General features: G+C 40.2%; 1 protein-coding gene across 6 annotated transcripts in view; it reads right to left on the bottom strand.

Moving 5' to 3' along the window:
• PTPRK (protein tyrosine phosphatase, receptor type K) overlaps window positions 1–14,714 on the bottom strand; it is a 397,652-nt gene that overhangs the window by 195,684 nt on the left and 187,254 nt on the right. For all 6 annotated transcript variants that reach the window (XM_021390545.1, XM_021390547.1, XM_021390546.1 and 3 more), the window contains exon 6: window positions 4,121–4,295. In XM_021390545.1, the coding sequence (XP_021246220.1) occupies window positions 4,121–4,295 (175 nt within the window). The remainder of the gene's footprint in view (window positions 1–4,120; window positions 4,296–14,714) is intronic.

The raw sequence follows: 14,714 nt of genomic DNA, 5'->3' as shown, positions 1-14,714 counted from the left end.
CATGTAGATCAGTTTATTATAGCTTGTGACTTCGAGAAGAACAGTCAGAAGGCAATAGAGGAAATCATGTAGAGGAACTGTTTTTTTTTTTTCTGTTGCTATTTTGGATTCTCTAGAGACATGAAGACAATTCTCCATTGAAACACTATAAATCAGTGCATAGGCCTCCTTGCTTTGACACCACCGCAGAACTGTTGTTTGGTTTGGAGGAAGAAATGAGGAATAGAAAACAACTACATTTACCTAGTGAAAACATCAATATTTGTTATAACTCCAATAAAAGTTACAAACGTAGCAAGTAGAACCAGACATACAGCGAAGATATTCACAGATTATTAACAAACATTACAGTTGATGCATATCAATAGTTTTTTCTTTTTTTCTTTAATATCAGTCTACAGTTTCTTTCAATAGATGTTACAAAAGAAACTAACAGAAACTTGTAAAGATACACTACACAAAACAATATGCAGTACATTTCCTGCTGACTTTGCAGCATTTAATAGCATATAAGTACAATTAGTCTGCTAAACGTATGAAGCTATTTCAAAGAAAAATACACTCAGGAAAAAGTACAAACACTTTACAAAAAATTAAATTCATTATTCTACCACTGGGGAGACAGCGTTTAGGGATTTTGTTGTTGTTCTTTTTGACAGTCAGATAAACACACAGTTGTACTATGAAAACAAAACAAACAGAAGCAAAGACCGTACCCATCTGGATCTTTCAGGTGCACTGCAGCCAAAGAAACCAGTAGTTTCATTCATGTGGTCCCTCAAGGAATCTCTGACAAACTAAATTGGGATTATTCTACTAAGTTTGCTAAAAAACAATGTCAGAACAGAGCATTAGTTTCATCTCCTCCTGATTGATAGCCTCCTTTAACACACATCAACCACTAAGAACTATATCACAACTGCCACAATGAAAACCGGCTTGTTTCTTGATGCAGAAGACCACTTTTCTGATAAATATTACCAACATTAACAAACATTCGAGTAGTATGTTTTGCTTTCAAGCAGCTCTGAACAATGATACAGTTAATTTCTTCAGTTCTATGCTAAGTATTAAAAGAGGCAGAAAGACTGAGAGCACTATATAGTTGCTCTCAAAAGTAAATAAAAAGAAAGAAACTTAGTTTCTTCTTCACTCCTACTTACACATCACACCCACTGCTACTCTCAACCTCTCAACCCTTCAAGAAGACTTCAAGAAATTACCTTTCCAGAAACTGCCAATTTACTGGTCATCCAAGGAAAATATAAATAGACTATTAATCTCTTGAGTCTATTCAAGAATACAAGGCAGCTAACTGTATTGACAGCGCCAAGCTTCCCGTAAAAGGAAGGGGAGAGCAAAGGAAGAATTCATTCTACACTTATCTGAGAATGACAGCAATGCCATAGATGCTATCTAGAAAAAAAAATGAGAATCAATAGAAGACAGTCACTGAGCTGGAAGCCGAAGACCAGCTCTAAGCAAAGGTGAGACATTTAATTATTGACTGGAACTTCACTTGATAAAAAGATGTAATTGAATTACAAATCCTATGCTAGTCTGATTTTTCCTCCAAAAAATGATTCAGAGTAATCGAGTTGTCCTTTTCAGGATCTTTAAACATACGCCATCTCAGGTAACTCCATTTGTAAGAATGTTTTAGAACTCAACTGAAAGTCATTCTTCTGTTAAAGCTCACCATGAAATAATGATGTTTCACCACGATAGATGCTATATAACTGTAAACTTTTATTACCAAGACTGGTTTATAAATGGCTCATCAGAAAAGTGTCAGATGCTTCTATATTACAGTGCCACACATCTGCATAGACGCGGAACAGAAAAAGATTTCAGTCATGTAACTTCCAGATTCAGAGTTGCTGAGCAGCAAGGGCTGCTCCTCATCTCTCACTCTTGAGTAACCAGTGCTGTCAATGAAGTTTGGCTTCTGCAGACCAAAGGCCTTACCATTACCCAAAATGATCTGGAAGCAATACTAAAGCCATGACAAAGTAAATTGTGTTTCATCGTATTTTTTTCCTCCTCTGGCTGCGAGAACACACAGATCAATACACTTCAGCATGAGAATTCTGCAGAGAAATTTTCATTTGTTACAAACAGCAACAAAAAGGCCCCAAGCATGCCCTGTCACTTTCAGTTTAGAAGGAAATGCACTAATAAACTCTTACCCCTGGGTCATCTTTGACAATGGGCAATACTATGCCAGCTCTTATTAAAGGCAATTCGTATCAGTGGCCCAAAAATTTCCTTTAAAATTATCATCTTTTGTATCCATGTAGCAGGATGTCAGCTTTAAAGTGCCACTGAGATATAGGACCTGTCATTATGGTTAATTTTCAGTACAGTTTTAACACCAGGGTAGCCAATCCCTAAGGGTATGGTTTTTGGCTAACAAGATTTATTTAGTGGTTATCCAGACAAACAAGAAAATATATTACTGTATATTGCTTTTCAAATACAACAGCAAGCAATAAATCCTGCTATAAAATATAAATCCCTGTTCTTTACCACGATGTTAAAGAAATGGAAATGTTTTTAGAAGATTTTTTCTCAATTTTTAATATATTTGTGTGTATATATATATATACACAAAATGTTAATCTTTAAATATCAAAACTGTATAGGTGTTGTGTATATAGCTATCCAGTTATGTTTCAAAGCATAAAGATGACATTCTCTATCAAATGACACAAGATATTCAGCAGGACAAATGCTGCATTTAAAAAGAAAGCACCATGAAGTTTGATATTGTTACCTCATTTTTTTGAGAGAAATAGTGTTTTAAACACTATTTTATTGCTCTATTATAACAGGAGAAAAAAAGGAAAACTTCATTTAATGCATAAATATACCCATTTGTCCTGCTTTCCTAATAATACTGTATTAGGATGAAGATTGTTTTGCACTTTGGTAGACAAAAGGGTACACCAATAGAACAAAAAAAAGCTGTTAACGTATTGTCTAAATCCTCGTATGTTCAGAGAAGTCTATTTTTATTGATGTTATATAGAAGGTATAAAACCTAGCTGACCTCAATCTAATGGTCTCCCAGGAAAAAGACCTCTGCCAGCAAATGCCAGATATCAAATATCTTAGAGCTTTTACAAGGCTATCTTTATTTCTACAAGCTGAGGATGAACTGGCTTTCCTTGCCCTGGTTCCAGACCCAATGGCTGATCTCAGATGACTACTGACCACACCTCCTGTGGCTGAAGCAACGAGTCAAGCAAGAGCCCTTCATGTGTCCAACTCTGTCATACTTGGCCAAAACACCCCCAACACTAGGCATCACAGACAGATTTTGTAGGCCCATATAACTTACTCCACACTTCAAAATGTTTAGTCTCAGAGCAAATGTAAGAGTCAGGTGAAACAGGCAACTGTACAGACAATACAAGCAGACAAGGAGAATCTTAACTTACTCCAGGCCAAACAGCAAGTGAATTTTAAAATCAGAACCTGAAATTCTGTATTCAATCAGATCTTTCACCAGTAAGATGACATAATTCCAGAACACAAACAGAAGAAATAAAGCATGAACTCAGCATTCCTACACTTAATTTATGGTTGTGTTCCAATAGGTTTCTGAATGAACTGCAACGAAAAGGCATTTCTTTCCACTCCACAAGTTGGAAATCATCACAGAACATCTCCATAATACTTTCAGTCCTTGTATAGGTGAAAGTTTAAAACTGTTTTTATATACCTGGCTCCCAAGTAACAGAACAATGTATTATCTTACTGAACTGTCAGCCTGCTCAAGGCAGCAGATTAAAAAGACAATGTTAACTAAAGTGGATTTTCTCATTTCTGTAAAAATATTTATGAAATGTTAGGCGGTTTTCACCTTAAATTCAACATGTACATCTACAGAAAAAGCATAAAGGCACACTGCACACATTGTAAGATCCAGGATTTTACACAGACACGCTCTAGGGAAAGTATAGGATAACTTGTTTTATGACAATTCCAGAAACTCTCACAGAGCTAGGTTTATATAAGTACTTCAGATCAAGGCATCTGTAGATTAAATAAAAGATGTAATCAGAAAACACCGGTACTTGAAGCATTTGAGCAGATAAAATGACCGAAACCTTACCTCGAACAATAAGTTGAGCGAAATTTGACACTCCAGACCCTCTCTCTGATTGAGTTACGCAACGGTATAAATCCTGGTCAGTTTTTGTCACCTCTTGCAACTTAAAGGTAGCAGCAAATCTTCTGTGATTTATATTTTTAGTCTGAGCAACTGGAATATCTTCCCCATTCCTTCTCTGAAACAACAAAAAAAGAGAAACCAAAGCAGAGATATCTTGTAAGAATATAATAGGCATTTATCATTGTCATCACACAATAAGTACATTAAAAAAAACAACAAATGTGTTCATCCTGTGCTATGTTTTCTGTGATACAAGAACTCAGAATTCAAGTTTTGGGGTGAAAAGCACTGTCAGGCTTTTACAGTGACACAAGACTGACTGTGTCATACTCGATTGCCACTGCTTCATCGCTGGAACTCCCACAGGACAGTCCAGGAGCAGCAACTGCATTCCTAATAGAAATAATTCAACTCAAAATGAAATTACAATAGATACACTGGATGTATTGTAAATAATAATAATTTAAATTCAGAATCAAGGATTTCACAGGTTTTCAATAGCTCTTTTTCATCAAGCAGCCAACATTTCCTTTTTAATGCTAGCTTTTGTCTGTCCAAATTCAATACCTTCTAAAATTGTACCTTTGTTACACTAAGCACCGCCTACCTACCTAGAATTAGTTGAAATAAAAAGAAAAGGGAAGGGAACTCTTAAAATGGAAAGATGTATATCTAATTTAAAATCAGTTATTAAGACAAAAATCATAGCTACCACAAGTCACTGAAAAAAATTCATCTGTCTGGAGTTGTGGGAAGGAGGACAGGTCAGAAAGTAGAAATAGTTACAGGTCATGAACAGATGAACAGTTGTTCTTATCTCCACTCACACAAAACACTTTATTCCTATTTTAATCAAAAAAAGATCCTCTATGAAAAGCTAGCACTTGAAAGAAAGAAAAAAAAAAAGAAAACAACACTAAAAGAAACTCACACCAAGCAAATAAACAATGTCCCTTCTTCTCTACCATGGATCAACTGCACGGATTTCCAGCTTGGGACACATTTTCTGAAGACACAGCTTTGTTCAGTCACCAGAAAGACATTGTAATTCCCTTTGTAGCTGCATTGCCTGCTTTGTCCAATACACAACAAAATGAGACCTCTGCTCATGTTTTTAGCTCTAATTTACTCCTGGAATGAGAATCTTCATTGAGGTCTTAAACTCTGAGCTTGCTGTCTAATGCAAGAAGCAGGACTACTGAGCAATAGAGTTTAATAACGCAACAGCCCATGGCAAAATGCGAAGGGGAGAAACAGGAAACAAGTTAATGCTGCCCATGTATCTATACCGGCCCCTGTCACAGACAGGAGTTCTTTGTAACACTAGGACATTTCATTTCACATCTACCATCTGTGATCTTAGCATGGGTTAGTCACTCTCTACGTAGCCTTGCTGCAGATTAGGCAGGGGTTAGCTGGTTTGAAGCAGTGCTGAACAAGTATTCACTTTCAGTAGTAGTATGTTTCAAAAAGATCAATGTTAGGCTCTGTCATCTTTCTTGTAGTAGACACAAGGACCCTTCCCTTGCTTCAGTGCAAGCCTTGTGTTAAAACATTTGTTTACATGAATATTTCAGCCATTGGTATTCTGCCAGAAACACTGTGCTGTCACCTGCATCAACAGCAGGTTTACTGGTGTGACTCTTCCTCAGTTCATTCGGAGCAGGAACCCTCGCCAGCTCACCCCACCACTCTCCTTTCCACTAAGCCAGAACAGGCCAGCAGCCACTGCAGTGCTTGCCCCAGCCCAGGTTATGCTAAGCCAGTGGGGTAGGACCAGGCCCAGCAAGATGCAAAATGTGCACACTGATCTCCACAGGCAGATGGAGCATGAGATGCTCGTGACTCCCATCTACAAGAAGGGTCGTAAGGAGGATCCGGGGAACTACAGGCCTGTCAGCCTGACCTCGGTGCCGGGGAAGGTTATGGAGCAGATTGTCCTGAGGGAGATCACGCGGCATTTGCAGGACAACTGGGGGATCAGGCCCAGCCAGCATGGGTTTGTGAAGGGCAGGTCCTGCTTGACCAACCTGATCTCCTTCTATGATCGAGTGACCCGTCCGGTGGATGAGGGAAAGGCTGTTGATGTGGTCTACCTAGACTTCAGCAAAGCCTTTGACACTGTCTCCCACAGTATTCTCCTGGAGAAACTGGCAGCCTGTGGCTTGGACAGGTACACCCTTTGCTGGGTAAGGAGCTGGCTGGAGGGCCGGGCCCAGAGAGTGGTGGTTAATGGAGTTAAATCCAGCTGGCGACCGGTCACGAGTGGTGTTCCCCAGGGGTCAGTGCTGGGGCCTGTCCTTTTCAATGTCTTTATTGATGACCTGGATGAGGGCATTGAGAGCACCCTCAGTAAGTTTGCAGACGACACCAAGCTGGCAGGAAGTGTCGATCTGCCTGGGGGTAGAGAGGCCCTACAGAGAGATCTGGACAGGCTGGATCTCTGGGCTGAAGCCAACGGGGTGAGGTTCAACAAGACCAAGTGCTGGGTCCTGCACTTTGGCCGCAACAACCCCAGGCAGTGCTACAGGCTTGGGGCAGAGTGGCTGGAAAGTTGTGTGGAGGAAACGGACCTAGGGGTATTAGTCAACGCTCGGCTGAGCATGAGCCAGCAGTGTGCCCAGGTGGCCAAGAAGGCCAATAGCATCCTGGCTTGTATCAGAAATAGTGTTGCCAGTAGGAGTAGGGAAGTCATTCTCCCTCTGTACTCAGCCCTAGTGAGGCCCCACCTCGAGTAGTGTCCAGTTTTGGGCCCCTCACTGCAAAAAAGACACTGAGGCCCTGGAGCGTGTTCAGAGGAGGGCGACGAAGCTGGTGAGGGGTCTGGAGCACAGGCCTTATGAGGAGCGGCTGAGGGAGCTGGGATTGTTCAGTCTGGAGAAGAGGAGGCTCAGGGGAGACCTCATTGCTCTTTATAACTACCTGAAGGGAGGTTGTAGTGAGCTGGGGGTCAGCCTCTTCTCTCTTGTAACTAGTGACAGGACGAGGGGGAATGGCTTCAAGTTGTGCCAGGGGAGATTTAGGCTGGACATTAGGAATACTACTTTTCTGAAAGAGTGGTCAGGCGCTGGAACAGGCTGCCCAGGGAGGTGGTTGAGTCACCGTCCCTGAAGGTGTTCAAGAAACGTTTAGATATAGCGTTGGGAGACATGGTTTAGTGGGGTTGTTGGTGGTAGGTGGATGGTTGGACTAGGTGATCTTGTAGGTCTTTTCCAACCTAGCTAATTCTATGATTCTATGATTCTATGCTTCTGAAAGGCTCTCACACAGCTCCTGCTGTCAAAGTCCCCGTCCCGTAACCTTCCAGACACTGGTTAATACATGGATGCTACTGGAAGGACTGTTCACAAGGTATCTGCTTCATGTGAGAAGGATCAAGGAATTCCGCTGAAGCTCACAAGGACTCCTCCCTTCCTTTCAGAAAGGCCTTGCTGAACCTCAAGAATCTACTCAAACTCTCTGGAAATGTTGATCTGGTGCCTTGAAGCAACTATAATAAGCAAACTGATGGCACTGCTTCCTCTCCTGTTCAGCTGTGCCCCCCCACAGCACATGCTTTCCCCACTGTAGCATGCGGGCAGCCAGCCAGGGGATACCAGGCTGTCCTGGAAAACACAGACCTGCCACGCAATTGTTAAAATGATCAAGGAGGATGTAACGAACAGAAGGCTTATCTTACTGTTAAATACAATGCGATAGTAGAGTTGACAGCAACCCGTGTAATACAATAATTCTTGTTCTCTTGTAAAAGGAAAAATAAACACTAGAGTTTTCTAATATTAACGGCTCCCTGAAATAAGTCCAGTGCTCTCAATTTCAATGACACTCTCAGCCTGCAGCAGAGAACCCCATCGCAAAGTGTACCGCGTAAAATTATCTACCCTCTAAAGCTCCGAACTTGCTTACCTCAGCTGGTCTGCATGCTTCATGTTAGAGAAGTAAAAGTGAACTGGGCTACTATTTAAAGTTAAATTTAGAGCAATTAATCAAAATGATATTTAATGAGCTTTACAGTTCTGCTCCAACAACAGAACCTAGGAAATTTTTTTTCATTTACATCAGTGATTTCTGACTACTTAATCTTACAAGACTCAGAGTAGTTACTCAAATTGCTCTGTATTAGGATTTGTTTCTTGGGAATTCAATGGTACAATTACATCTTCAAAGTCAATTTTCATGTACAGCTTACCCATTAAAATGTTCTTCAGTCATTAAAACCATGAGAAGTTCAAACAGTAGAGAGTTCTCACTTAAAAACAAATGTTAAAGAAAATACTTGCATTTATTTCCCCTGCGTGTCCCTTACACCAGCAAACCATTAACCAGTCAGAGTTCAGATGCACTGCCACGATCTCTTAATTAAATTCTTCTTTTTAATGTCAGAGCAATATTACTGATTTTAAAGGAGAGGAAAGAAAGGCAGCAGTGCTCTCCGCTTATTAGAGGGCTTCTGGTACATACTGTTTCAATTTATGTCCTGCTCACACTGCACAGAGCTTGAAAACGCTGCTCAATTAGGTTTTAAAAATTCAATTTAAAATTAATGTGGAGTTATACTAATAGGTAATGGCTGCAGCCTGTGCGATTCTTGGTTCCTCCAGCCCCTTGCTGTCTGATTTGATAACCCCAAATTGTTCATTTAGGAGAGGTCAGCACCAGTCAGCTCTTCTCCTTTGCTGAAAATAACTGTGGGCCTCACCAAGAACTACAAAAAAGAAACATAAGCAGGTGAAAAAGCCTCCTTAATTCCAACATTCCAGGCATTTAAATCTATGACCTTAAATTAGGCTTTATAACTTTACGCTTATTTTTAATTTGATAGTAACATTACTTTTTTTTATTTTCAAGTAATGAAATGAAAGCATCTATTTATTAAAAAAAAACCACAATGAAACCTATGCAGCTTAAAAAAAGTCACAGGCAAATTAGCAATTAGGAGAGGCCTTAAATTTCTCTCTCCTTCCTCATGAAAGAATTGAAGTGTTTAATTAACATGAAATGAAATTATAGCGAGTCTTTCAGAATGGGACCAGAAACTTCCTAACCTTAGTATCATATTTAATTGGTAGAATTAAGGTACACTGCTGATTTTCTAATTCAGACTTAAAACTTATCCACTTTTTAACTTGAGAAATAGATTAAGGCTTCTTGTTTGTTTTTGTATGTTGGGTTTTGTGTGTGCGTTTTGTTTGTTTTTAAACATTGATAAGATATCATACATTTATGTGCTAAGTTCCCTCTGAATTCTCTTGAACTCTTTTTTTTTTTCCATAGCAGTGATTTTTATCAGCCTGGACAGCACAACCTTACACATCTCTGTCCATATCTTAGTGTAAACATCTTAACATAAGTCCATTCCACTGCTAACAACTACAGTCAACCCTGTTTGCCTTCTCAGGCTCTCGGCTGGACCCTGGTATGCCTCCAGAGATCAGAAGATGTCAACACCATGGCTGCAGTGACACACACATCACTCTGGCAGCAGCACCCACCGCAGCACACACACTCACCCCTCCTTGCCTGTATCTTGCCTATCTTTATGCAGAAAAACAATCACAAAAAAAAAATCCTTCCTTGAAAATACATTATGTCTCCCATATTATCATCATCGAGGAGTCCATGATCTAATTCACTGTGTGGACATGGAGAGGAGTGAGGATCTGTGCAATGTGCAAGAGAAGAGTTTGATCAACTCTGTCCCCAAATAAGAAATCAGAACTTCACCAGAGAAGAATTCCCCCAGCACCAGGGGAGTTACATTGAGATGCCTAGAGAAAAAAGGAATTTGTAAAGGACATAATGATACGTTACACTTCTCTTTTCTTGTGTGCTTTTACTCATTGTGTACAGCCAAAATATCTTGTAGTGGTTTTGTTTGTTTGGTTTTTTCTTTTTTTTTTGCGCAAGAGGAAAAAAGGTTGAATGAGGATAGTTTGAATGTAGCAAGAATAGATGATGTCAAAAAACCTTTTTGGTAAAAATTAAATAATATAAGGGAAAAGAACCTAAATTACCATACCTTTTAAATTTTTACTTATGTGCAGTTGTCAGGCCCTTTTTGACACACAGAGCATACACTTAGATGTTAAACACTTAAATGTTCTAAACAACATTTAGAATAACATTTGCAAATACAGAAACAAATTGTAAAGAAGGTTGTTTTGATTTTGTGTTTGTTTTGTGTATTGGGATTTTCAAATTAAATAAACATATTGAAAATAATAAAGTATGAAATTGCTTTATCACAAGATAGAGCACCTACAATAGAGCAAGCAATCGAGCAAGCAGGATTCATTTATTTATAGTAGTATTCTATTCCCAAATAGAAGATTTTAGCAAAAAAAAAATCTGTATTCTTAGGTAGAACAAGGACTGGAACTATTGTGTAAATTATATGCCCAGATAGTCCTACCTTTCTGTTAGTATGCAATCAGGTAAAGTAGCACTCTCTTTTCTGTCAGTTTGCTTTTCAAAGCAAGCATGCAGTTACGGGTTGTTTCTTTTTCTTCCCTTTAAATATGAAATGAATGTAACCAGCTTTAGCTGGCTGGTCTCCTCAAATACATGACAAAACAGACTAAGAGAGCTTCCTATGCACTACACACATGGGAAAAGCTTTTCCCATGCACACATATACTAAAAATTTTGAGGGAAGTGCAGAGTGGAATTCTACCCTGCACACTGCAGTACAGCTCAGAAGAGTACGAGATTACTTCACATGTTTCAGTTACATGCAGTTCTGTTAAACAAACTTGTCTGTTTAGAGGTAGCTCAATTTCCCTCCCACTGCACTGAAATTCCTATGGAAGAAACCAACTGTTCTCAAGAAATAGTCTAAATGAGAACCATCTGGTATCTTCAGAAGTGGGAAACCCAGCCTGTAATAAAATCTACCAGAGGCAGAACAGCAAAATCCATTCTACAGGGTCCTGAGCCATCCAAAAACAGAAATGAAAACCATGCTTGCTTTTAAAACCTCTTATTTTGAATTTAACACATGCCACAAAAAGTACATCTTTAAAAAAATGCTTTTCAGAAAACTACAGCACTTGATTTTTTTTTTTTTAAATTTTTAAATCACAGAAACACCAAATCTGGATACAATGACTAAAGATCAATAACACCTTGAGCAGAGCATACCTAACTGCAGCAATCATCCTGCAGATCTAAAAAAAATCTGATTTTGCAAAAGAAAAATAGGAAAAAAAACCCCACACACTACCAAGACTAAAATGACACAACATAGCTCCTCACATGCTTCTTAGCAGATGATTTTACTCTTTTCCAAAAGGCACTAAGTATACTAGTATTTTATACATATATAAATGTTATATATACTTAAGTGTATATATACACATACACCCACATTTTATAGAAGGGTAAGTATTTTATCATTCTATAAATCCCATAGCTATTTGAGCAAACTGTTGCTTGAAGTGTGAAGCCACCTACTGCACATTGCATCTCAGAGAAGAGGATCTAAATGCATGGATTAAGGAACAAAGCTCACAGGACCAGGTCAAGGAACTGTCAGTAAATTCCCTCCTAGAAATGCCCTCCAGTCCCAACATAGGGATGCAGCAGCACAGCTCCCAAGCACCTGGTGCTCCAGCCTTGACAAAAGCAGCGGCACCCTTAGGGAGGACCTACTTGGATGGCAGTCCCAAAGGCTGTACTGAAAACTATGTGACTTGTAGCTATGCAGGCTGGAGGAATTAGTTAATTGGGGCAGAATTAAATTAAAACCAGGAGGATTACAGGATTTGGTGTTGTTGAAATTTAAGATGACTAGGCTTCTAGGGAAAATTGCCATATTTAACCAAGAGGCTAATAAGCCAACGAGAAAGAGAGGGAAAACAGTTCATTTAGGGTTAAATGACCCTAAAACACCTTTCTGAACGAAATTTGAAGGACAATATAAAATAAGTCATGAATACTCTTTATAATCACATCAGAGTCAGCAAAGTGCAGGACAGAGTAAGTGACCAGTCAAGCCATTTAGAAGTAGCTTGTAGTTATCACTTAAAAGCAGCTTTTCATATTTCTTCGAAAACATTTGAAAACTAGAATGTCTGTCAGAGAACTTAAATACACTGAGGCAAATGTGTAGGTAAAATAGACAAGCCCTTGTAAAAGGTGAAGCCTGTCCTCTGTGTTTCTCTATTCCATTGCTCACTTTCAATATCATCTTTTCCAGAAGTAAAAGCAACCAGTAATGAGTAAAATGAAGTTTCTGAGCAAGAGAAAAGAAACTTGTACGCTATCTGGCCAATGTTAGTAATCAAGATACAAGTAAGATGACAAATTTGAGAGGCATTTTACTGGCTGAGAACAGGTTTAGCATTGATAGCCAGTACTATTTACTGTCACAAATTCACCTGTGTTTTAGGCAGATGCTGATACTCTGACATCACTTGCCTCCCAGCAGGCCAGAGGCTGGGGCAGCCTCATTGCAGCACCCCAGAGGGCCTCTGCCCCTCCTGCAGCCCCCAGCAGGACACTCTGGCTTCGGCTGTTCTGCAGGGCCAGCAGGCCTGACCCACAGACTTCAGTTCAACAGCAGAACTGTCAAACGTGACAGCTAAGAACAAAAATGAGACCAAAAGTCTCCATCACGTTTCCAAAGCTGAAACCCTACGGGTGCTAAGAAGGCATCCAGAAAACACTTTTTCTCAGTTTCCCTTAGGCCACATGAAAGAAAAAGCAAAACAAAGTTTCTTGATCACTTAGAGCTTATTCAGCTTCCCTTAGCTTTCAGGGGTTGTAAAATTGGTGAGTACCAATGTCAATGGTTTACGGGCGTTAGGCCTGATTCCGTGACGAAGGGGACGGGGGACCCAAGGGCCCACGTCCCGGGAAAAGGGGAAAGGGGAAAAGGGTAGGGAGATGGCCCTGAGAGCAAAGAACAGCGGCAACAATCTGAGGAGAAACAAACTAATTTACTAAATAAGATATCAGAATGCAAAACAACACACTATAGTACAACACACAATAATTACAATTTAAGCTGATAAATCCAATACAGAGAGAGAGAATGTCCCAAAATCAAGGTAGGCCTTACTCTACTACCGATGATAAGACGGCTGGAGAGCGAGGTGCTGCCAAGACGAGAGACGGCAGAAAAAAGGAACGAGGTCTCGTGATCTGCAAGTTTTTATACTGTGAGCTTCTATCTTTTCCCTCCGGCTGGAAAATGGTAACAAAGGAGCAAAGTACCGTGGGGACTGTAGTAGTCCTTCTCTTCTGAGAACCAGGAACATCCACTACATGATGTTATGATGTGGAATACCAATAACCGAAAATCATAAAACCATGACAACCAAGAAAAAACATTCTTCCAATGTCACAAAAACAGGGAGAAAAGCCCCCAAATGCTCAACTACAGCTAAATGTTTTATGCCAGAGGACCAAGGCCCACTCTCAGAACCCTACTGCTGGATAATGATCCATGCCTTCAAGTTCTAGACAATGCAAGATGAAAGGAATTGTGTGGCACAGCTTCCTTCCTGAGACAAATTACTGTCCTTTCATAAAACACAATAGTCAATGCTGTGTCCCTCAGCCTACACTCTCCTGTTTAAAATCCTGCCATGCTACATTGGTTCGACAGAACAAATGGCCCTAAGGCATCATCAGAGGACACCATCTGCACGTGCTCAATCCAAATTCGCTTTTAAGCGCCCACACATACAGTATCTAGCAGGAAAACCACTGAAAGACAGACAAATGTTGAACATCAAATCACACTCTGTGGCAACGAACACCACAACCCGAAAACCCAGCAAAAATGGCATTACAGGCTAGAGCAGCTTCCTCAAGAACAGGACCATGATGCGGCAGAGCGGAACAGCCATGCAGATGGTCTTTCATCATCCAGTAACAGTTGGTATTGCTGAGAGGTCAGCCCCACGCCATTGTTGTTCCAGCAATTTGCATTTTATTTTCCATAATGCTTCCTAATTTCACATTTTCAGTTATTACTTTCAGGCAATTGCTTTAATTATCTGTTATTCTGCAAGGAACGACATACTCCTCTGGTGGTGAGAGGGTCTGGATCAGATCCGTTCATGCTGATGAGTCTCTTCAGGGGCAAGCAGGACTGCCTTGCCAACCCTGGCAGCCCGAGTGGGGTGGCCTCTTGCCAGCGCCCACAGCCCCTGCTGACAGATTGGCCCGCTCGCCACGGCTCCAACGGCAATCTGCACAGGATTATCAGGCACACATTAAACTTTTAAACACGTGCACTAACCCTCTGAATTTCAGATTCACCAAAGCAAATGGCATCACTGAAGACCGTGGCAAAATACATCCGTCTGCAAAGCCAGAAGAATCCGCTTTCCCTAATCCAATGCTATGTTAATGCAGAGCTCAGCAATGATGGATGGACTCATTAGTGCCGCTGTTATCACCATCTGAACCAGGTGCCAAGACATATGGTTTAACAGATGTTCGAGCAAAGAGCTCAATTCTCTGTACTGTGCAAGTGTCCAGTTAAACTGGACATCGATAAGACACTGAAAATCATACTGGGCTT

Source organism: Numida meleagris, chromosome 3, assembly GCF_002078875.1.
Source record: "Numida meleagris isolate 19003 breed g44 Domestic line chromosome 3, NumMel1.0, whole genome shotgun sequence".
Taxonomy (NCBI): domain Eukaryota; kingdom Metazoa; phylum Chordata; class Aves; order Galliformes; family Numididae; genus Numida; species Numida meleagris.
Note: the sequence above shows the minus strand (reverse complement) of the source record. Positions and strands in the feature narration are given on the sequence as shown.